General features: G+C 46.4%; 1 protein-coding gene and 1 long non-coding RNA gene across 5 annotated transcripts in view; one reads left to right on the top strand and one right to left on the bottom strand.

The window, feature by feature from the left end:
* The first annotated feature begins 10,558 nt into the window (after nucleotides 1-10,558).
* On the top strand, nucleotides 10,559-14,832 carry LOC112401241 (uncharacterized). The gene is made up of 3 exons (XR_003003540.1): nucleotides 10,559-10,605; nucleotides 11,094-11,246; nucleotides 14,607-14,832. It is a non-coding gene; the product is annotated as an uncharacterized LOC112401241 (long non-coding RNA).
* A 1,184-nt stretch (nucleotides 14,833-16,016) lies between these two features.
* Nucleotides 16,017-24,001, bottom strand: part of CYLD (CYLD lysine 63 deubiquitinase) — a 62,187-nt gene continuing 54,202 nt past the window's right edge. For 3 of the 4 annotated variants that reach the window (XM_024747336.1, XM_024747333.1, XM_024747335.1), the window contains 3 exons: nucleotides 23,198-23,316; nucleotides 22,701-22,917; nucleotides 16,017-21,044 (listed from right to left, as the gene is read on the bottom strand). In XM_024747336.1, the coding sequence (XP_024603104.1) occupies nucleotides 20,860-21,044; nucleotides 22,701-22,917; nucleotides 23,198-23,316 (521 nt within the window). In that variant the 3' untranslated portion in view covers nucleotides 16,017-20,859. The remainder of the gene's footprint in view (nucleotides 21,045-22,700; nucleotides 22,918-23,197; nucleotides 23,317-24,001) is intronic. The other variant, XM_024747334.1, reaches the window with a different exon arrangement.

Raw genomic sequence — 24,001 nt, 5'->3', positions numbered from 1 at the left:
AAATTGGTTCTCAGGAGACTAAAAAACGTTTAAATATCACAATGGTATATGTCCCTCCAAAGAGCAATAGTGCATAAACAGATACGCAGTATATCTGTGGCATTAAATTTCTTGGGCAGGGGTAGTGCAGGCATTAGGGGAAAATGTCTAAAAAGGCTCAGGGGTTGGGGGAAGGGTAGTATTCAAAAATATGTCTTGATAAACACTGGATAAAAAGTTTGTATCTAGAATACATAAAAACTCTCTTACAACTCAATAAGACGACAAAGAATCCAATTTTTAAAATGGGCAAAAATCAGAACAGATACTACATCAAGAAGATATACGGATGGCAAATAAACACATGAAAAGATGCTCAACATTATTAGTCATTAAAGAAATGCAAATTAAAACCACAAGAAGATACTGATACGCCCGTACAAGAATAGCTAAAATTTTAAAAAAGACTGACAATCGAAGTGATGGTGAAAATGGGGAGCAATCAGAACTCTCTTGGAAGATATGTTGTCAGTCTTCGGTAAAGTCATAATATATACGCCTGGTTATGAGGTTTCTGCTCCAACCTTACTAGTTACAAATATGAACAAGAGACAGTCAAGTAGCTAATTTCTGGGCACCCAGTTTCCTCAGCTGTAAAATGATGTTAATCATACCTGGCTCATAGAATTATTATTCCTACTAAATGAGAATTATGTCTAAAGCATTATTAATAGGGCAAAGTTTTATCTACTTACAGCTTCTTCACTGGACAGGAATCAGAGTTTCCACTTGTCTGAATCTATCCCCAACCCTTTAAACTTGCACAGCAGAAGGCGCCCCTGAAAAGCCAGAAGACACCACCCTCTAAAATGCAAACCCATCAGCTGGCAGAGGACCCAGGAAGCCAGGATCACCCGTTGACACCTCAGCAACATCAGGTTATCTGACAACCCACCATGGCCCAAGGAGGGCGGGACGCCAGTAGTGGGAGAGGGCTCTTTGGGTGGGTGGGTCTCTGATTCAGGCTCAAGAGCGAACTTGCCCACTCCACAAGGTACACCCCCACCCCATGCACAGACTTCAGCCCATCTTTGATAGTCACTTGTTCAACTATCACATGATTCACACTCTCAGTCACTCAGGAATTTGTTCATTCATTCATCCTGGAAAGTATTTATTAAAGGGCCAGACATTGTGCCAGACGTCAGGTATGCAGTATTGATCTCTCTGAGCCTTTGTTTTCCCATCTGTAAAATGGGCTGTTGGCAGAATAAGTTGTGTGTCAGTGAAGTGCCCTGTATGGTGCCTGGCTCAGAAAATGTCCCTCCTCTTCCCGTTAGCACACCAGGCTCTGAGATGTCCTTTCCATTAAAATGAGACCAGTGTTAGCCTTTCCTGGGAAATAGGATACCTGGACCCTGGCAACCCCTCTCTTTATGTCAGGGGTTGCAAACTCAATTATCTCTGGTGTCCAGGCCTTGGGGAAGGTGACCAGGTGCAAGCAGAGCACAGAGCTTGTCCTCGGTGGTCAGCTTCAGCCCCTGGTTGCCCTTCCAGAAAACAGCCCCCAACATGCCAGATTTCCCAGTGTTTCAAGAAAAGCTGGAGGTCCAGATTTCTTGTAAAAGCTTCTAGTTTTGAAACAAGGGCAGCTTTTCACATTTATTCCAAACACCATGCAGACTTTGAGTCTGCAACCTCTACACAGCGGAGAAAAGGCTGTGGTTCACAGCTTTCATCGCTTCCCCTCACAGGGGTAGAACTTGCAGAGACACAGACCAACCTCATCCTTAAAGGCCAGCCCATCCTCACAGCCTCCTGGGCCCACAGTCCACACCGACCAGAGCCTCTTCAGTTCTCAATATATGCTTGTTATATCCACTGCCACTCCCCATACCCTCACTCCTGGGTAAGGAAATGTCAGATCCCAGCTCTTTCTGCCTCTGGAGTATGTTGACCAAAGTGCCCTTTCTTCGCTGCAGACACAGATGCAAGGTGCCTGCCACGTGCAGGGGCCACTTACAACAAACAGGACTCCCCTCCCTCCCTGAGGCCCCGCTGCCCTGCCAGCCACCCGCCTGCATGGCCACTGCTCTCCCAGCCACGCTCTTCCCCACCTTGGCCACCTCTGCTCAAAGCGACACACGTGTCTCCCCAGTGACAGAGCTGTGCGGCATGAAAAGACTCAGAGTTGATAAAAAAGACTTTTCCCCTTGATGACCATTTGGCCTCTGGACAGGCTTTCCAGACAGCCTGGAGAGAGCTTATTACATTATCAAACACCTAGAAAAGCAGTTCCTCTCTTGCCATATTCCAATCCTTAAAAAAAAAGAAGAAAAAGCTACAATCTGGAAACAACCTAAGTGGCTACATTAACCAGGGCGCAACCAGACAACAGAGCATTACGCAGCCGTGTGAAAAGCTAAGGAGCTCTGTTATGTGGTTACACGAAGAGAGCAAAGCACAGAACCAAGTGCAGAGTGTGTCCCATTTCCGTCCACAAAATGGTGATATTTAATTGCCTGAGTTGATTCATGAAAAGAATATTTCCGGAAGGAAATGAGAAACTGGTAAAAATGCTAAACTCTAAGGAAGGGAATTGGGAACAGAGAGGCACAGGTAGGAGGGAGGTTTGCCTTGCACTTTTATACTGTTTGACATCTTTTTAACCTTACTGTTAGTGATTTTTTCACAAACTTCTTTTGTTTGGGAATATTTTTTAGGCTTACAGAAGATTTGCAAGGATGACACAGTTCGCATGTACCCTTCATCCAGTTCCCCTTAAGGTCAGCCTAACACTGGTACATTTGTCAAAGCTAAAAAGCTGACAATGGTACCGTCTTACAGACTTTATCCAGGTCCTACTGGTTTTTACACAAATTTCCTCTTTCTGTTCCAGGCACCCATCCAGGGTCCCCTGTCGCATTGAGGTATCATGTCTCCTTAGTCTAAGTCTGTGACAGTTTCTCAGACTTTCCCTGTTTTTCATGAACTTGAACACCTTTGAAGAGTAGTGGTCAGATGTTTTGTCCGGTGCCCCTCAGTTTGGGTTTCTCCTGTTTCCTCGTGGTTAGCCTGGACCGTAGGTGTCAGGCACAAACAGCCCGAAGGTGATGCGCTCTCCTTGCCACACCACATCGGGGTCCGTGCTGCCACGCTTACCCCTGGTAAGGTTAACCTAGGTCAGCTGGTTAGACTGTTTTGTCAGTTTCCCCGCTAACATGGCTGTTCTTTCCTGTCCACACTCTGTTCTTCTGACGGGAGTCCCGGAGTCCAGCCCGCAGGCAGGGAGAGGGGATGCTCCCCCTCCAGACGCGGCAACAGCTACATGTGTTATTTGTACTTTTCTAAAAGAGATATTTGTCCTTTTCCTCCATTTTTTAATGTATTCAATCATTTCTTTATATTAATATGGGCATTTGGGGTGTTACAATCCAATACTGCAGCTGTTCGTTTTGTCATCCAAATTATTCCAGCTTTGGTTACATTTTTTTTGTTTTGTTTTGTTTTGCTTTGCGGTACGCGGGCTTCTCACTGCTATGGCCCCTCCCATTGCGGAGCACAGGCTCCGGACGCGCAGGCTCAGTGGCCATGGCTCACGGGCCCAGCCGCCGCTCTGCGGCATGTGGGGTCCTCCGGGACCGGGGCACGAACCCGTGTCCCCTGCATCGGCAGGCGGACTCTCAACCACTGCGCTACCAGGGAAGCCCTACCTTTGTTTTTTAATGGTTTTTGATGATAAAAACCTACAGTCATTTAAGAAGGCTGTGATCAAAGATAAGGTTGCTTGAAATCATCAGAAGTTATTCCCGGGCCTCAATCTTCCATACCAGAGGAGGAAGTACTGGGGAGGGATGACAAGCTCAGGCCCCAGAGTGAGAACCAGGGTTCAAATCCCAGCTTTGCCACTTAGGAGCTGTGCAGCTTTGGGCAAGGGGTGACCTCTCTGTGCCTTAGGTGAAACATTTAAAAATGGGATGATTATGGTACATAATAATACTTCCTACCCCCCAGTTTTTGTGAGAAACAATTACAACAGCATCTGGGAAGCATTCAGAACGCTGCTTGGCATCAGGACAGCACCCAGTAACCGTAAGCCGTGGTTGTCATTGGCATGGTGTGGGGTGCTGGGCGCCGGGTGCAGTTGGGGGCCCCTGCATACTCATCTCCCCCCATCAGTCCTGGTCGTCAGCAAGAGTGGGCAGAGGGCCAGCCACACGCAGGAGGAAGGGAAGGCTTGGCAGAGATGGAAGGGTCAGAGGCAGGAGGTCTGACTTCCAGTGCAGCCCACCTCTGGCTCTGCCGCTGCAGGGGGCTGGGGTGGAAGCTGCGTCAGCCCCGCTGGGCCTGAGTTTTCTCATCTGTGGGGAGGGGGCTCATGAAGCTGGGCTGCCTTTTTCAACAATGGATACATGAGAGCTTTGGAAACTGCCAAGTTCAGGGGACCCAAAGAAGTCGTATTTGGTTGATTCTCAAAGCTGTCTCCCCAGGCAGGGGGTCCAGATGCTTTTCCTAGCCTGTTCAGGGGGTCCTCTTTCAGGCTTCAGCAGCCTTGAAAAACTCCAGCCAGCCTGCCTCCTCTGCTCTGCCCCCAGGGTCCCAAGCAGAAGCTAAATAAAGTGTGAGATCCCCATTGCCCACACCTAATTCACTTGACCTGCCAGGCCAGGGTGACAGTAGCTGGGCTGCCCTCCAGGCCCTTCCCCTGAGTGTTGAGTGGCTGGGAGCCCATTTCACAGCCCTAGAAACTGAGGCCAGAGTGAACCACCCAAGTCAACATGGTGAATAAGTTTCCGATCCAGGACTCAACCCAGGTCTAGACTTCCCCCCAGGGATTCCGCTCTGCCCACCGTCCCACCGCAGTCATCGTCCCTCTGGGCTGGGGAAGTAGCAGGAGGCCACTGGAGCGAACCATCTCTTTCCTCCACATCTGCTCTTCCTGCTCTCATCTTGTTCCCTCGGGAGTTAGCCTAGAGCATCCACTCAGTCCCCTCTGGAAATCCAAACCCTTCTCCAAGGCCCCCCACACTACCTCCTCAAGGAAGCCCTACTGACCAGATGAAAATTCCAGAAAGGGTTCTGGATTCTCTTGGACCCGAGTTTGAATTTTGGCTCCCTATTGCTTAGCTGAGACATCTTGCGAGAATTACCTACTTCCCGAGCTGAGACATCTTGGATGAATTACCTACTTCATGAAATGGAGGTACCCACCTTGTGGGAATGTCACGAAAACTAGCTGAATATATATAAAGCGCTTGGCCTTGGTAAACGTTTAGAAAGTGGTAGACGGTACACTCTTCTCCTTGCAGCAGAACTCACGGAATAGCACCACCTCATCCTGCATCATCCATCCCTCCGTTCATCCATCAAGTCTGTTCTGGGTCAGAGTCCAGGAACCCAGTGCTAAGTAAAGCAATACGGTGGCCCCCACAGAGCTTGCAAGGAGCCAGATGCCATCAGAGTGTCACATGATGCAAAATGACAGTTGGGAGGGTGAACCTTGTTGCCCTGAGAGCCCATACTTGGGGGACTTGGTGGAGTCTGGGGTGGGTCAAGTGAGGCTCCCCCATGAGCCAGTGATGCTTAAGTGAAACCTGATGGGTGATGAGGGGTGAGGAGGTGTGGACCAGACCAAAGACCAGCATCTCAGCTCCTGGAGGAAGGCCCATGTGCCTGAGAGAGGGAAGCGGAGGGGCTGGGCCAGGTGAGCTCCAGGGAATGGGGAGCCCTGTGTTCTGGCCGGGGCAAGGGAAGCCATCGGGAGGTGAGCAGCCGCTTGTGTCCAGAACATTCTACCCCTGTCCACCCCAGCTGCCAGAGGGGAGTCCCCATGCTCCCTATTCATTACCTGACATAACTAATTGCCTGGTGACATTTCCCATATTATAGACAAATGTGAATTATGGGCCCAGCTGTTCCCCTGCTCGTCACCAAGAATCGGTTGATAAATATGCTTACTCGAGGTCAGCCCGGCCTCATCCATTAGAAATATTGTTTTTCTAAACATTACATTGATTTAATTTAACTCTAATCAATTTAAAATGGTTCTGACAATTAACAAAAGCTTCAAATATGACCTTAAAGTAATAGGATTCATTAGCTATGTTTAGGATTAAACTTACCCTAATAGGGCAATTTTTCTTCCGAGGGTATTTGGTAAGCGACTAGTGGTCAGTCAAAATGAAATCAATTATTATAAATTATACAGTTAAAGTTGATTATGTATCCCCTGCTAATTTGTATAAATAAGGGTCTCTGACAATGGGAGTAATTTATTAATAACTATCTCTACCCCAGCCCGGTATCACACTTCATGTAACAGCTGTCAGGGCATCTGTAGCCCATGAAGTATTATTTTCCATGGCTGCTCTCGATGTATGCTAATTAAACCCATAATTAATTGGAACAGTTATAGTTAAGACACAATGCTGGCGCCCTTTGCCCTATTATTCATTACAGTCAACTCATTCAAAGGCAATCTGATCAAAAATTCATATGCTAGCTCGGGCGCCCCTAAAGTAAGGCGATCTTCCTACAAAGGGTGCCTGTGATGTGACAGCTGGCGTGCTGGGGGTGGAGGAGACGTAGTCAGAATCCCAGCCCCGAGAGCTTCTGTGCTTCCCACCCCGCCAGTGCCAGCCAAAGCCCGGTGCAGAAGGAACGGAGGCTCAGAGCGGCAGAATAGAGGGCCTGGGACGGAATGCCTAGGCCAGAGCTCATGAACTGGTGGTCCATACAGTGTTTAAAAACAAACTAGCTAAAAAAAAACCTCATGTTTTGGTCAGAATTGTACAAATTTGGGAAATCTCACATCTCCTGGAAATTCCTGACTTTGAAAAATCAGAATCCTCTGGGCCTGCTTCTCCCATTCCCTGTAACACCCCCATGCCTTTCCTTCCCTTCTTCCATTACCTGCCTGGTCCCTATAGGCAGTGAGCTTGAGAGCCAAGGTCTAGGACGCCTCCCCATTTTATAGGTGAAGAAACTGAGGCCCTGAGAGACAGTCTCGTCAAGGAGAGTGTGGTGACCAGGCTCCAAGCCGTCTGGGTATGGCTGGTTTCACAAGGATCTAGGTAGAGCTGGGGGCCCGAGGGGAGGTGGGCCTGTCCATGAGTGGACCCTCTCCCTGCTGTAGACTAGATGGACCAACATCACCGTGTTGGATGTTTGCAGTTGGAAACCACAGACCGAGTCCCTCTAATGGCAGATTCTTTGAGTTGGGCTGGCGAAGGATGGGGGAAATTCTTCCTTACCCCCACGTGGGCTCTCTGAGGCATGTGGCTGAAGGAGGGGACCGGAAGAGAAAAGCCCTGGCAACTAAAATGGCCTGGGCAAAAGAGAATATTCAGCTTGGAAATGCCCATGAAAATGACCTTCATGTGAACTGTCCAGTCCTCCAGTGGACATGGTGTGCTTCCCATTGGGTTGTCCTGGGATGGGTGCTGAGGCAGCAGGGACCATGCAGCTCTCGCCCTCTGGTCGCCCTCCTACCAGAGCCAGCAGATGAATATAAAGCTTTGTGGAAGTCCCAGGAGTCTTGGGAGTGCCTGGGGAGGGGTCCCCTTGAGGATAAGGGAGGCAGAAGTTCTAGATGTGAGGCTGGGCCTTTCTCTGCACTCGAGGGGTAGGGATGATGGAGCAGGTCTGAGGCCCCAGAGGCTTTGCTGGCAAGGAAACTGGGAAGCTCCAGATGACTGTGAGAGCCCTACAGAGCCGTGAACTAGAACCACGGATATACACAAATGAGTGAAAATCACAGACACCGCACGGAGTGTACAGGAGCCTGTCCCCCTTTACATGGAGTCACAAACCTGGCAAAATGAATCATGGGGACAGGAGTCAAAATAGTGGTTATTGCTAGTGGAGGGGAAGGAGCTGCCTGGGAGGGGCAGAGGGAGACGGACCAGGTGCTGGAAAAGCCCCGGAAGTTGACCTGCTGGCTGTAGGGACACGTGAAATTCACGGAACCCTGCACAGAAAACAAGCGTGCTTAAACAAGGTACATCTCAATAAGAAAGGCCGCAGCCCCACACAGTCATGCCCGCGGTGGGCGGGGCATCCCCCAGGCTCCGGGCACCTTGTGGGCCTGGGCTCCCTCCCGCGGATCCCTGAATAGATCCCAGTTCAGCGCCCCTAAGCGCTGGCGCCCCTCCCTGGCTGGGGTGATGGCTTGCTGTCTGCAGGCGGGCCAGAGCACGACTCCAAATGCAGGGTCACAACCACAGAGCATCAGACTGAGACCTTACCTGGTTGGCACAGAAACCCTGCCAAGGGCCCTCTGTCAGAGGGGGACCTGGATCGGGCAGGGTCCTGCAGACGTGTCCAGAAGAATGGCAGAAACGAGTGGGACCAGAGGGAACCGTCTTGAGCAGAAGTCCCCCAACCCTACCTCCTTTTAGAGTCAATGCTAGGCCTCTGGAGCCAGGCAGCCCTGAATTTAAGTCCCACTGGCTCTGCCTGGGCCTCAGTTTCCTCATCTGGGAAGTGGGGTGAGGTTCTTGTAAGAATGGGAGAGTACATATAGGAAGCACCTAACCCAGGGCCAGATGTTCACCAGATGGGGAAACTGAGACCCAGGGGACAGACAGACATGCTTCCCTCCATGTGTCAGGACCCTGTGGCTGCAGAGCTCCGAGCTGGCTCCCCCTGCAGCCCCAGTTCCCCCCAGGCTGTTCTGCCACCAGCAGGAACACATTCAATCCTGCGGTTCCTCCCTGGTCCCCTCCTCTGGGTGTCGGGACACCCAGTCCTGCCCACCACTGTCCTTTGCGTTGGCCCCAGCTACCCCATCTCTTGGCCTCCTCCATCCTCGCGTGTCCCTGATGCCCAGCACGCCTCCGCAGCCCTGCCTGTCCAGACTCCTAGCATGCAAGGCCGGAAGAGGAGTGACATTTGGGGGCAGCAGGGCCCCCCTGGGTCTCCCCTCCCACTTTTCCGCAGTGAGCAAGCAGCAGGCTCTGTGCCCATGGCCTCTGGGGAGGAGCTCAGCCTGCTGCTTCTGGTCCTGCCTGCCCGGGAGAGGCCGGCTTATATGCTCGGGAGCACCACAGTAGAAGTCTGCTTAACCTGTAACTCCTGCCAAATCCCCAGCTCCTTCGGCCTCGGTTTCTCCAAAGCGCACCTCTCTATTCTGTGAGGTCAGAGGGTGAGGGTGAAGGCTGTGAGCTCTGGCAGTCACACGAAGGCTTGAACAGTGAGCAGAGACTGGAGCGGAAGGGGCCGGGCGCAGCCGAGTCTGTTTACGCCAAACCACCCTGAACACAGCTCTCTTCCTTGGCCACCTCCTGCCTGATGGGCTGCCTCAGTCTCCCCAGTGTGATCCTGGCGGTTTCTGCTGTCCCTTCAAGACCCCCTCACCCAGAACGGTCGTCGTGGCCTGGGAACAGCTTCTGTCTTCTCGGCACCCCCGAGCCCTCGCTGACTCACCCTTCATGCCAGCTGCAATCCCCTCCCTCCCTGGGGTCCTAAACGCCCTCTGACCTCCGAGGTCCCTCCAACCTCCCTTCCCTTTCCCCAGGAGCCGTCTTTTCTCCCCAGGACTGCCAGGAGAGAACTTGAAAACCGGTGGACGTGCACCTGTCTTCATCATGCCAAATGACCTCCAAAATCACCGCCCAAACTCCCAAACATCCTAGCAATATTTGATTTACAGCTCACAGACTTTCCCACATCCATTATCTCCTTCTGATACATGGCCCCTGCCCAGCCACCTCCCTGCATATCCCGTCATTCAGTCAAACACGGGTTTTGATTTGGATAACACTGACAAAGGGAAAAAACGAGAACATCAAAATCATTTGCCGTCACTGTAATCTCTGTAGTCAGTGTATTTACTGCAAACTTTTCAGTACACGCGTACAAACCTTTGTGTAAACAAAATCAGACAGATTTATTATGAAACGTGTTTTATAATCTGCTTTTTTCCACCTAATATATTGTGGAACTTGGCTCATGTCATTAAAAAAAAAAAAAATGATGTTCTGGAAGCATCTTCAACGGCTGCCGAGTACTCCGTAGTCTAGCTATACCAGAAATTGATCAAGGTCCTGCACCCTTAAGCCTCTCAAGTGTAGCCACGTTGTGAACAATGTTGCCTGTGGTCTTACAGCTAATCTTGGGCATCCTTGTGATCATGTCCTCAGAAAGATGTCCTAGCAATAGAATTGCCAGGTAGAAGAAAAACATCAAGGCTTTTGAAAAAATAAGCACACGTGGATTGAACCCCACATGTGGATTGACTCGCAACCTGTGTGTGATTGTTTAGGGTCAGGGGGCTGAGGAAGAACCAAAGCAAGAGGAGTCAGTGGTCTGAGGAGAGGTCTGAGCACATACCAGGCCAAAGCACCCTCAGATGTGAACATGGGGAAGGGGGTTTAGAAAGCAGTGGGGCCCCTGAGTGTCAGAGGACAGCGGAGAGGCTAGCCCCAATCCCCCTATATTAAGGGGTGGAGAAACAGGCCAGAGAGACACCACCCAGAAAGGTGGCGACCTCCAGTTCTGGAGTCTTTCCAACAGAGCCCTGTGCTTTCTGTAAAGCGAGCCCTGCCGGGGAAGAGCAGGCTGCACCTCGGTGTGGGAGTGTGGACTGGTCGTATCCAACCTGCCAAGCAGAGCCAGGGAGAGATGGTGGGTATGAGCCGGGGTCACGGACATACAGTGGCTATAACGAGCATGAGCGCCTGTGATGTGCCAGGCGCTGGTCCAGGCGTTTGGGTCTGTGATGACAAAGTGAGTGGAGGTAGGAGCTATGGCTATGCAAGAGATTCCAGCTCTCGCTCACACAGAAAGCAGTTTATGTGAGCCTTCATCCACATGCAAATCCTTCCCGGATTTTGCTGAAAAAACGTCTTTGCCACAGTGGCAGAGTCTAGGGTAGTGGTCCTCAAACACACACAAAGAGTGTACAAGACTCGCTTGGTGGGGGGAGGGGGAGGGGTTCAAAGTGCAGATTCCAGGGCCCCATGCTGAGAGTATGATTCTGTAGTTTTAGGTGGGGGCACTTGAGCCTGCATTCTTTCTTTTTTTTTTTAAGTGACGGATGTGTCAGCCCCATCACATATTTTTTAAAGTCTTTATTGAATTTGTTATAATATTGCTTCTGTTTTATGTTTTAGTCTCTTGGCCGCGAGGCACGTGAGATCTTAGCTCCCCGACCAGGAATCGAACCCGCACGCCCGCCTGCATTGGAAGGCGAAGTTTTGACCGCTGGACGGCCAGGCAAGTCCCTGAGCCTGCATCCTGAAGGGTCCCAGACGACTCAGATGCAGGTGGGCCACAGACCACTCTTTAGAAAACACTGATGAGAGAGTGGTTGATTGTCATACGGAGACCCTGACAACTTTAGCTGTAGTAAAGTTAGTAGATATTAGGCTCACCCTGACAGTCTTTTCCCACACCCTGTTCCCACCCCGCCCCCAGAAAAGCATGCTTCTAATGAAGGGCGAAATGCATACCAGTTTAGGGGCTTGACATCAGGATCCCATGATTTACCTACTTTCTTCTCATAAAGCTAGGGATTAGTACTCTGTTCTTCAGCAGATCCCCGAGAGAAGCGCTCGCACCCGCCCTTACGGCATTCACCCAGCAGATGGCACTAACTCATTTTAAATACCATTTGTAAAAGGAGACAAAGCTCAAGATAGATGGAGAGACAGAGAGAGGGCAAGACAGACAGACAGTGAGAGGACAGTCACAAGCAGAAACGTCCTGAAGTGACACAGAGGGAGCTGAAACCCTCCTGGATGTAATTTGTAATCTGGTGTGCAGCCTTGACTAATTGCCACACTTGTTTTCAAAAATCACCTGCTGCTTCCCAAACCTGGGATCTGGCTGCATAGCCTATTATCACCACAAGATGGCGATGCTGTGCCAGGAGGACCAGAAACACAGGAAAATCTAAGTCTTAAAAGGCAATGAGGGCTTGAGAATATGTCTTGAAAATAAGATCATGGAGGGAGAAGAGAGGGGGAAAGAGACATGTTGATTAGATTTGCAGCCTGTCTCTCAGAGTTCACGATTATGCTATTACCACGACAGCTGCTGCCACCAGCGGCTGCCATTACTGAGGGGTTACCACGTACCAGGCTGTGATACGCACTCTACATACATACACGGTTTCATTTCAAGTTCATCAAGCCTTACGAGGGAAGTTCCACGATGTCTCCACTTCTGAGAGGAAGCATTATGTGGGACACCAGAGGCTGGGACCTCTTGTATTTTCTCAAAAGAAATGGGGACAGTGATCTAATTCTGGCCACATCAACAATAGTGAATGGGGTGACTTATATGCATAAAAGGCTGAGGGTTCCTTCTTTCACTGAGCAGATATTTGAGTGCCTACTCATGCCTGGCCCTGTTCAAGGTGCTAAGGAAAGAGAACTGAAGGAACTAGAGAAAAATCCCTGCTTCTAGTGCAAAGAGACCACAGTAAACCACCAGGTTCCAGGAGGGGTGCCATGGAGAAATTGAAGAACCCCAGGGCCAGAAAGTGCCTGCAGGGGCACTTTAGAGGATGTTGGTGGTGAGCTGGAGCTAGTCCCACCGACCCTCAGAACCAATTGTTTAATTTTCAGGAATTTTGTGAGCCCGGTCTTAAACACATCCATTTTTAATGTTAAATTATATGAACTTACAATTGTTATATTTAAAAGGTATCATTAAATAAGTCATATTTAAAACTTATTCCTTCCTAATTATTTTACATTTTACAATTATCCAATGAGAAGCACACTTCTTCCGTAAAGGACCGGATAGTAAATATTTTAGGCTGTGCGGAGCATACAGTTTCTGTCATTAACTACTCAACTCTGCCCTTGTATCTTGAAAGCAGCCACAGATATGTAATATGAATGGGCGTGACTGTCTTTCAGCAAAACGTTATCTACAAAAACAGGCAAACAGGCGGTGGGCTGGGTTTGGTCCCCCAGCCGTAGTCAGCAGCCCCCGGTCTGTACTCAGCTATTCCTGTCTGTCGTATCTGGTTGGTGGATATGCTATATATTGATACTTGTGTGCTAATCCTAGCTACATCTCTTCCCGGTGCCACCTTCAGGGATGTCACACTGGCAGCTTGCAATCAGCCGCTGTGAAAGTATTTACATCTCAAAATTGGCAAACGCTGCAGATCAGGGCTTTTTTTTCCTCCCTGGAGAGCTGGCTGTTAAACATTTACCAGCACACCAGCGGCTAATGTGGTCTGAGAAGGCCTCTCTGGGGACGTGAACTCTGCACGGGAACCTGAAACTGCACTTAAGTCTTTCTGTCCTGCAGCTGCCCATCCCACCCACCAGAGGTAACATACAGGACATAGCTTGGAAACAGATCTGAACAAACAGTCTAAAGTTCGCAGAGATGGCCAGAAAGAGTAAAACACACACTTGTTTAAAACGTAGAGATTCCAGTATCATAACCCCACCACGACACACTCCACGGAGCAGCCTTGCTTGTCTGTATTCAGCCATGTAGGACGCACAGCTAAGAAGCCATGCATCGTGCCCCAAGGCCTGGCCTCATTTATTCCACAGGCTGGTGAGACTCTGCCTGCTGTCAAATGGGATTCAATAGGTACAACCTCGGAGGGCACATTCAATGTCTCACAAAGTAGGGAGGGGTGGCAGAGAGGGACTCAGGAGGCCTCCCTGGGGAAGTCAATTTCAATCCAACTCTTCAAACCTGAGTTCAAACTGCTTCGGAAAAGGCAGTATTTGAAACAGACCTGGGTGTTATTTGTAAGGGGATGGTCTGATGTATAAAATTTAAGAGTTTTCATAAACTCCTAGGAAAGGGATTAGGTCAAAGCAGTGGATGCAACTTGCAAATTTCTGTGGCGCTTTTGTAATGGAGGTCACTGCTGGGTAAATTACTCTACCTTTACGATGTCCAGTTCCGTCTTAACTCACCTAATTACTTCAATGAGACCTCAAACTACTCCCTCTTCCAATGAAATTCAGCATTGCGCAACAGCCCTCCAAAAGTGGCAGCTTGCACAAACCTGACTGTCCACAGTTCAGTGTAAAGACTGCCCCCCAAAACACTGAGCCCCTTCCTAAGAGCTTTCCCACCTTCTCACCTAATCAGCCTGGTGGGTTTTCTTTTCTGTTTATGACATCTAAGTTTCTACACACCTTGGAATATTTCCTGAACAGGATAGCATCTTCATTATGCCCCGTGAAGGATATCTTCATTCAAGCCCTCTTCAGAAGTAGTGACATTCACCCTGTTTCCAAATCCTTTCCCTGGCCTCTAGAATACATCCCACATAGATTTCCAAGGCTCTTTCTCAATAGTCTGGGCCATGAGCTTTACAACAGATTTTCTACTTCCCCTTTGGAGCCTGTCCAAGTCCATAGTCCTCTTTATCAGAGCAGAAGTTCCACCAGGGAACGACAGGTGGATTACGTTTCCCTCAGAAAACTCCATTCCCCCTGACAAGTGTCCCCCGATCCCGGCTGCACGTTGGACTAATGAAAGGAGCTGTGAAAAATGCCACGTGCCTGTGGCCCCGTTGTCACCGAGCAGGACCCTGTGGAACTTTCCTGGGACAGATGCCTACCCTATACCCTCTGCTTTAGCTCCTCTCTGAAGCACCTAGATAATAGTATCTGATGCATATTTCCTGAGTTTTTCAGATGCTAAAACCACCACCAAATGGAGGAAATGTACTACTTGATGACCAGTAGCCCCCAGACCTTCTGGCACCTATGGATTGATGACGTTAACCCCTGTGACAACACCTTGTTACCTCACCATCAACCAATCAGAATTGTGCATGAGCTGATCACATACCCTGGGACCCTCCCCCCTCACCTGGCCTTTAAAAGTGCTTTGCCGAAACTCTTTGAGGAGTTGGGGGCTTTGGGGGCACGAGCCACCAGTTCTCCTTGCATGGCCCTGCAATAAACCTTTCTCTGCTCTGAACTCTGTTTCAGTTTGTTTGGCCTCACTGTGCATCAGGCACAGGAACTTGCGTTTGGTAGCACCATCTGCAGACTCCAGTGGGTTCGGATGGGCACAGGCATGAGTTATCTTAAAAGCCTCCATCCGTGAATTCAGTGCGCGGCCAGGATTGAGAACTGCTGCTGTAGGCAGCAGCACAGCCCTTCTCAGGAAAGTGAGGGACAAGAGGCCGCAGCAAGTCAGGAAAGGAGCAGGGAGCCAGGACCCAGGAGAAGAGGCCTAGAGAGGCCACGGTCCTCTGCCAATCGGGTAGCCTGCCTCCAGCAAGGTCTGGCTTTGACTGTCCACATCCACAGGTGGACACAAGCGTATAAACTATCACTGTCTCACTGACACACCCACAAAGAGAAAGAATGGATCTACGAAAAATCATGAAAACCCTTGAATCTGAACAAAGGAAAATCTGAGTGATGTTAAAATGGCAAAGTTTCATTATCACCAACGTGTCATTCAGCTATGCACTTCTGAAACAGGAAAGTTCTGGAAGGTTCTATATTCATACGAATATTGCCAACTCAGACCATTCTGGCTTTCTTACCTTGGCATAACAAGTGACTTAAAATCCAAGTAGTAATTCCTGTAGAAGGCTTGTTGTATCAGTTATCTAAAAGAAGGTAAAAGTTTCGGCCCTTACAGCATCATGTAATCATGCCTCTGGATTATACAGAAAAGTAAACTGTTTAACTGCCTCCTTGGCAGCTGTGAGGGACCAGGACACACTATTCTATAGTGTGTCAACAGTTTTGTGCCCATGTTTAGAGATGAACAACTTCTGGCTGGATTAGAGACTGGTGGATCAGAGCTTGGAGGTACCAGGTTATTTCAAGAAACTACAAGGGGTCATGATGTCAGGAGGTGACCCAGAGGCCACTGGCATATCTCCCGGAACAGGAAAAGTCTGTAAGGTTTTCTAAAACAATTGTGATGATGGCAGAGACTTGAGGAAGACACAGCTGTGCCCGGTACGGCATTTTCCTAAAGCAATCTTCTTTCCCGGCACCACTGCAAAAACTTACGAAGTTGTACTCAATTCTAGTCTTCCCATAACCCAAAACCCTTCCCCAAAGAAATCAAGGAAAAGGAACCATACAAATTTAATTTTAATGATACAGAAATAGTATATAGTACATTTCTTTCCACAGCTGCACTTCAGTCATCTCTAAAAAATTTAACAAAATTAAGGCTAAATCAGAGCAATCTGATAGTAAAGGGATATTTTATGTGGTTTTATTTTTAAAGAATGTCTTCACAAATATAGAATGTTCATCAGGCCAAAAAAAAAAAAAAATGTTGAACGAGATACCAAATATGGGAAATGCAATACAAAATGTGCTCCTTTATACCAATTTCCTAATAACCACGACTTCCCTGGGAGGTTCCAAATGGGATTTTTTTTTTTTTTTTAATGAATGTTTCTGACAGGATACTATGACTTTCTGAAGTACTATAGGCCATTTTAGAAAATAAAACCAAGGACAGTTGAGTCTCCAACACAATCTCTATTGAAAAAATGAAAAGCAAAAGTGGACAGGGTTTAAAAGTGCAGGAGAATTCCATCTGAGACTGCGATGCCCCCAAGGATGATCCCACCATACCTGGCCTTTCCCCCAACCTGTGTTAGAAAGACTTTAAAATACAGTGAAAATAACTGGCACCACTGACAAGACAGAGAGTCAGGAAAGCAAATGGGGTTCTTGAGTGACCTGCTCCAAATACTGATGTTTATTGTGAACAGGAAGAAGGAATGTCCTTCTTCCCCCCTTTTTCATTATCCTTGGCCATATTTGCTGGTTAGCTTTTTACCACCACTTTCTGACTCAAGAAAGACCCTTCGGCTGTTCCAGGATTTAGAGTAAGATGAAGAGTCTTTTTTCCTCTCTTTTCCCTCCAATAAAGCTTCTGAAAGGAAACTAGACAATGCAGTGCTGACTCCCTGCAGGAAGCCTCGCTCTCTGCAGTCCCAGTCTCTGAGCAGCGAGCAGAGAACCCACCTTCACAGGCTGGGTACCACACCTGGTGGCCTTCCCTCCTCCACCACCCCAACTTGTCTTGGGAAATTCCAGTATTATTTTCACTGAAGGAGAATTGTGGGTGTGTTAACATCACTGACCCCTAGAAAAGGTAGTTTTATTTCTACATTATAAGCCTTAGAGTCCCCCTACGTTAACAAGGACAGTTTACTTTATGACCAGAATCTTCTCATATAGGGTTAAAGTTTTCATTATAAAGTAGCAGCTAGTTAGTTTACTTTTTTTTTCTTTAACTTTGCATAAGAATTTTGTTTTTCCATTTCTTTGGTTCCCAGAGCCTCAATTCCCCCTAAAGAAATTAAATGAAATGCAAATAGCCAGGTAAATAACATCCAATACCCTCTTTAAGTCTTAAGTGTGTTCCAAAGATGGCTAAAACCTCTAGGAAACAGCGGGCTGAGGCATAGATACTAAAATGCATTTCTTATATAAATTCACATGTAAACACAGAGAAACAATACGACAAACATACAATTACCCACGTGAATGTAGAGTAATTAACACAATAACATTCTATGATCACACAATCACATAAGGAGAAGGTATTTGCGAGATCTTTCAGTTCAGTGCTTCCCAAATCTGGCTGATCATCAGGGTCACCTGGTTGGGCCTTTGACATTTCCTAGACCCCATCTGTGAGGAGTCAGATCCAGCATGCATAGCCAGGGACTCAGAAATTTCTTTTTTTCCTATAAAATTCAACAGTCCCACCCTCTTGCTATATAGAGGAGGACACTAAGGCCCAGAGAAGTCAAGACGTTGCCCAAGACTAACAGAGCAAGCGACAGAGAAAGGGCTAGCACCAGCTCTCTTGTCCCCTTGTCCACCACTTTTTCTGTCACACCTCACTGCGTCCCAGAGCTTTCCCCCGACCTGGTACCCTTACACTTAGGCTAAGCAGGCTTTAGTAGACATTCTGTTGTTAGAAGTAGGTGGTAAGCTGCCTGAGGGCAGGGACCATGTCTCATGTTCCTTCTGACACAATCCTAGGTTATAAGCGTCTAAGAAATACTTGTTGGCAGGCAGTCCCTCAGCTAAGGCCTCATTCTGTATTTTCCACTCACATCTCTGTCTGCGATCATCCACATAGATGCAAAATCATCTAGCTGGATATCGAGATCCACCTGAGGAGGGCAGTAACGCCTCTGAATTTATGAAGGTGCCATGTTCACACAACAGGAATTTGAACGACTGTGCAAGTTCCATAAGGATTACCATGCCTTCCCCTTGTTCCTGAATTACGTGAATTATGGAAAAAAAAATAATATTAAATGAACCCATGGGAGAGAAAGAAGTTATTTACCTATGACATTTGGCAAATATGAATTATAAAGATCCTCAGCTAGTCCAGGGAGATGATCCCTAGCAACTCTAACAACTATATTTTATCGAGTTTTGTTACTGTCTCTCTTGGTTTGCAATGTGTATCCCTAGTCTTAAAACATTCTTCTGTGGATGGAGTCAAACTCCTTCATAAAGCTGATAGCGAGGGACTGAACACATTACGGCATGGTTGCTCTCCCTCCCCACCCCACATGTATAAACTCTCACACACACACACACACACACACACACACACACACTTACACGTGTGTACTTAATGGAGGTGGGGGAACATGACTTGTTTTATAAATAAGATGATTCTACTATATTGCCATCTTGATTGTAGATATGATACGGAAGAAAGGATAACAAAAACATTTGAAAAGCCAACAGGAAAATATTAAAGAAAATTTAAGGCTGAAAAGTAAATAAATCAACAGGCACATGGGCCACTGGTGCCACACAGCCCAGCCCTGCCTGTGCCCACCTGACACACGGGCCTCTGCTGGACCAGGAACAAGACAGGACTGTGGGGGGGCAGGGAAGACACCCAGGGCCGGAAAGGACCCCGCTTCCCCAGGAACCACCACAGCAGGCCCTGCCTCCCTTTACTGGGTACTCCCTCCCCAGCTAATGCTAAAAGAACTGTCAGCATTCTTCAGCTAATGCTTGAAGAGTTTGTCCTTAGAAATCATTTATGGATGAAGCCCCTCACACTTGAAAGCGCCTCCACCCGCCTCGGGACACGGCACAGGCACCCTCACAAGTCCTCCTCAAGTCTTCCGCTGCGAGGGGCCGGGCACGACAGAGCTTCCTCAACTTGTACTTTGTTGTAATTTTTACAGGAAAGGCACTGTCTTCTCTTTTTTAACTGTTAAGTCCAGTCCTACCCAGATACAGAGTCCTAGTCACTCCTCCAGACAGTCTTTTCAAATCACATTGATAAGCTCCTTCATCCATTTCCTCCCCAGCACGTACTGATTACACGGTGACTGGACTTCTGGAAGGTTAGGACTGGGTGGGACCCAGACATCCTGCGTCCCATGCTCCTCACCTGCCCCGGGGTGACAGGGTGGGGTCACCCCCACCCACCGATCTAGGAACCATCTCACCCCCCCACCCAGGCACTGAGCAAGACTTCACGCACAAGTTGCGAACTTCTTCATTCCAAAACTGAAAAAATCACGAGATGAAAGAACTTTTTGTACCTCATTATGATTTATAAAGCTAATAAACATTAGGAAAATGGAATGACAGAACCAAAAAGTAAACGTGACTTGAAAAAGAAACAATTGCAGGGTTTGCAAGGATTCTTTCCCTTTTTTTGGACATTCAATGCTTTATGAAGTCATATGCTAGACACACGACAGCCTCTGCCTTTCCGCGTGGTTGGGAAGTCATTCCAGAGAGACGATGACGCCATACAACACATCCCACGGCACTTACATTTACAGCCTATGCTTCTAGTCTACAACAGACACACACTACGGATATTAGCTACAAAAACATTCATCTTCTACTTATCTAATCAGGAGGAAGGCAAAGCTGCTGCTAACATTTCAGTAAAATATCTGATTCGTAATGGTCATTATCTCAAGGAAAATCAGATGGAATTTAATGCGGGTACTGATCTAAGTTCTGGACAGTCTTATCTAAAATAGTAGAGGTTTAGATATCCAATACATCTCTTCAGGGAAATTTTAATGAGTGATTCTATATGCCAAATTTATTTTCTTATGAACCATATATATTTGTGTAGGAATATATTTATCACCCCAACGCTTTAATAAAACTTACTGTGCCCTGTTGCATACAATAGAGAGCCTTAAAAAACAAGCTGTTAGCTGACAGTTACTACTATGAATGTAGAGCTTCAATTGCTGTATATGCTAATCCTCCAGGAAAACTACATCCAAAATGGACATTTTATGACAAAATCACTCATTTATATCAAAACCAGAACAAATAGAAAACACCACTAAGGGAATTTAAATACTTTTCTGACCACTACTGCAGAAACACAGAAGCTCAGCAGATTTCAGACATGCAGGAATCAGCACTATACAGGGAAGAATTAACAAATCAAACTCAGCACAACTTCAATACCTGGACTGGAAGTAGACTCTTAATAAGACCAAAATATATCCTCCTCAAGGCAACCATCAGCTACAAAGGAAAAATGATTTCATATCCTTGGTCCATAAAGAAGACACATTTATTTACATTCTTAATGGACTAAAAGAGGTTTTAAACTGTCACAATTAAAATTTTATGCTTCCAAAAATATCTTATGATCAATGCACTTAACTTAAAGCTTCAGGTATTAATAACTTCATTTAGGCATCTTAAAAAACCAACACAAACATACTTTCTAGAGTGCAAAATGCTTCTTATTAAATACTTCAGTAACACAAAAGCAATTTGTTTTTAAACGCAGGAATCCTCTTCTGAAGGATCATCACCACAAAGACATCCATTGCCGGCAATGGACGTTGAACAAATCTGCCAGCTCGCGTGAAATGCAACATTAAAATTGTGCATTGGGTTTCTGCACCTGTCCAGATGACCCTGTTTATTTGTACAAACTCATTGTTGGACTCTGGTACATGCACATGTATGCATCACAAAGAAGTCTTCGTGCACATCCTTGGATTCTTCTGGAGTCCAAGGAATGCAGATCTTCTAGAGACATTTTCAAGTACTCTCCTACTTCTGGGCATGGGGTAACCTGAGGAATGTTGAAGCCATTCTGACCACCTATGGAAAAGAGGAAGAGCTGTATTTAGAGCAGTCAAGTTCTAAACCCTTTTGCTGTCCTGCCCCACCAAAGTAATTTTACAATTCCATAATTTAGTTAAGGCTAATTCCTAGGACCTGAAAGACCTTATTTTACTTCTGATTTCTAGAAGTTAAATCCTCTTGTTAACTCCTGACAGTCTCATTTCTTGGTTTCTGAAAGGATTCTGGGACCAACAGTGAATACTATTGATAAAAGGACACATATCCTGAGCAAAGTCCAAAACCTATTTCCCAGGCTTCTCTGTATTCAATCAGGGAATAATGTTACATACACATACGCACACACACTCAACTCTTCACATTCCCAAATCCCTTCCCAGATGCAAGCACCCCTCCCTGTATGCTTTACCATGAGCCTGTCCAGTTTAGGGCAGATCTAGTAAAATGAATACCATTTTATCCTGCTAACTTTAAAATATGTATTTGTGTGATTCTCGCAAGGTTTTGTTCTACATTTCGTTGGACTGAATGAAGATGCTATGAGGCGTGGTCTTAGGGATTCCAGGAAAGGCTTTAGCCTCCCAGTGGCTTTTCTAAAATTGCCTGGAACCCTTGTGCTTTTAAGTTACATGGCTAAATGCAAATTTTAACTGGGGTAAGGACCTGTTTACAGTTGGGGCTGTGCTATATCCCTCAACCGTCTGAGAGCTGAGAAAACGTTGAGAACCCTTGGGGTACAGCTTGGGCATCTGATCAAGAGGCTGCCACAAGGTGGCGTCCTAGGTCACCAGAGGGCCACACCAGAAGACTCGGGGTCTGGAGCGTGACAGTGACTAAAGGAAAAATGGGGTATCAGAGAACTGGAGGTACGTGTAAGTCATACTTCACAACCTGGCCTAGGACCAGTCCTAATCTGTAAACTCTATACAGGCAGGGGTACAGCTGTTTTGACAACTGTTTCGTTTTTGAAACCTACTAGAGCCCCAGGCACTTCACACACACTCATTAGGCATTTGTTAAATAATGACTAAACATCCTAGAAAGCAGCCTAGAAGGTGCAGTATATTCCCCACTTAAGGAAGACACATTACACACAGAATAAGCTTATTTTTCCAAAGGAGACATTTACTTCTATTCTTAGCTTTGTCATCTAGAAGACAACAGAAAAAACATAAGCACTGAGGTCAGAAAGACTGAATTAAATAGAAGCTTTGAGACCTTAGGCACCTTAAATCTCAGCTTCAGTAAGAGAAAAATAGGAATCATTCCCATCTTGCAAGGATTTAGGTATAATGACGTAAGGTACCTCCCTGACAGCTTGGCACGTAGGTATTTAGGAAATGGTGACTATGGTACAGAAAATAAGAGAAGCCTGAAAGTCAAAGACGACAAAGCTGAAAATAAAACCTTTCAGCCCTAAAGAAAGAAATTTCCAGTTCATTTTTTTTTTCTTTTTTTCAAAAGACTCTATGCATGTCAAAATATCACAACAATATTATCCCTTCGTTTAGTAGCAGGGCTGTTAATGCATTTCAAGATTTCAGACTACGTCACCAAGATATTCCTGAACGGCTTTTCCCAACACTATTTTATTACTCAGACCAGGCTAGCCCACTATGGTTATCCCACTACAAACTCAAATGTCCCCACACGTAGAAAAGGTCTGGAAAGTACCATCCCGATCAGCCATGCTGTCAAAGAAGAGCCAGGCAGAGTCATCTTTCCCGTACTTCACAAAAGCGACATAGTGGCTTGTTTCTATGCAGAGGACAGCAAACAACTCCATCTTCTGACGGGGGATGCAGCCGTGTCTCCAATCCCAGTCAGGTAAATCTTTGGGAAGTGACACTGGGTTATATTTATGATTCAGCCTCTTGGGATGAAGGTGGACCTGAAAGGGAACATGAAGAGAATGCCATTAAGAAGCCAAACTCAATGTTTGACGGGAATGAATGCCACTTACTCTAATTGAATACATCCTCACAAAGAGAAACTGAGTACTTGACAGAAGTCCATCAAATCAGCAGAGGAGGCATAAACAATACCATTTAATTATGGAATTTTTAAAGTTAATTATGATTCTGAAAACTTTTCAAAACCTGAAATCTGTTTAAACTACAAATGATTCACTGTTTATTAAGAGAATATCCATTAAGTGAAGTCAAACTTACTTGAGTGTTGCAGGTTTTACAAAACTGCTTGATTTTTCCAGCTGAGATGTCAGGGTCATCGTAGCATTCTCTACACTCATACATTGCGAGCCCTCCACATATCCGGCACTGCCTAGGGGCTGAAAACGTTGGGGGTGGTGGGGAGTTAAGGGGTCTTTAAAAATGCATTCTTTCATTAAAAAGATTAAAAAGAAAAGTTAAGCTTTAAAAAGGATAATGCTCATGGACTCAGTGAAGTCCACCCCTCCCCATCAACTTACTGGATTTTCTTGGATTCAGCATATCTTTAAAAACATTTTCTCTGACCAAATGACAATTTTTTAAAAATAATATACTCTAGAGTGTTTCCCCGATAATAAAATTTCTATTGATGAATATGCAAAGATACAAGAGAGTATAAATAAGAAAACCGAAAGCATCTACAATTTCAGTTAGCAAGAGACAACCACTGTCAATACAACTGTGAATTTTCTCAGATTTTATATCTGCACACTCATATATCTCGGCGCACGTGTGTGTGTGTGTGTGTGTGTGTAGCTCCTCTTATAGAAAATATCAGCATACTCTCCTTTTCACTTATCATTACATCATGACCACTTTCATATAACATTGGTCTTCAAAAACATGAATTTTAATGGCAGTAGTTTTGTTGCAGAGATACACCATAATTCACTTAACTACTCTCATTAACATATAGAGTGCTTCTAATTTCTTACTCATGAACAATTTACATATGAAATATTGATTTACATGTCTGATTATTTTTTCAGAATAAATTTTTTTTTTTTTTTTTTTTTTTTTTTG

The sequence above is a fragment of the Neophocaena asiaeorientalis genome, unplaced genomic scaffold (genome assembly GCF_003031525.2).
Source record: "Neophocaena asiaeorientalis asiaeorientalis breed wild unplaced genomic scaffold, Neophocaena_asiaeorientalis_V1.1 scaffold438, whole genome shotgun sequence".
Classification (NCBI taxonomy): domain Eukaryota; kingdom Metazoa; phylum Chordata; class Mammalia; order Artiodactyla; family Phocoenidae; genus Neophocaena; species Neophocaena asiaeorientalis.
This window is presented reverse-complemented; position numbering and strand designations above follow the sequence as displayed.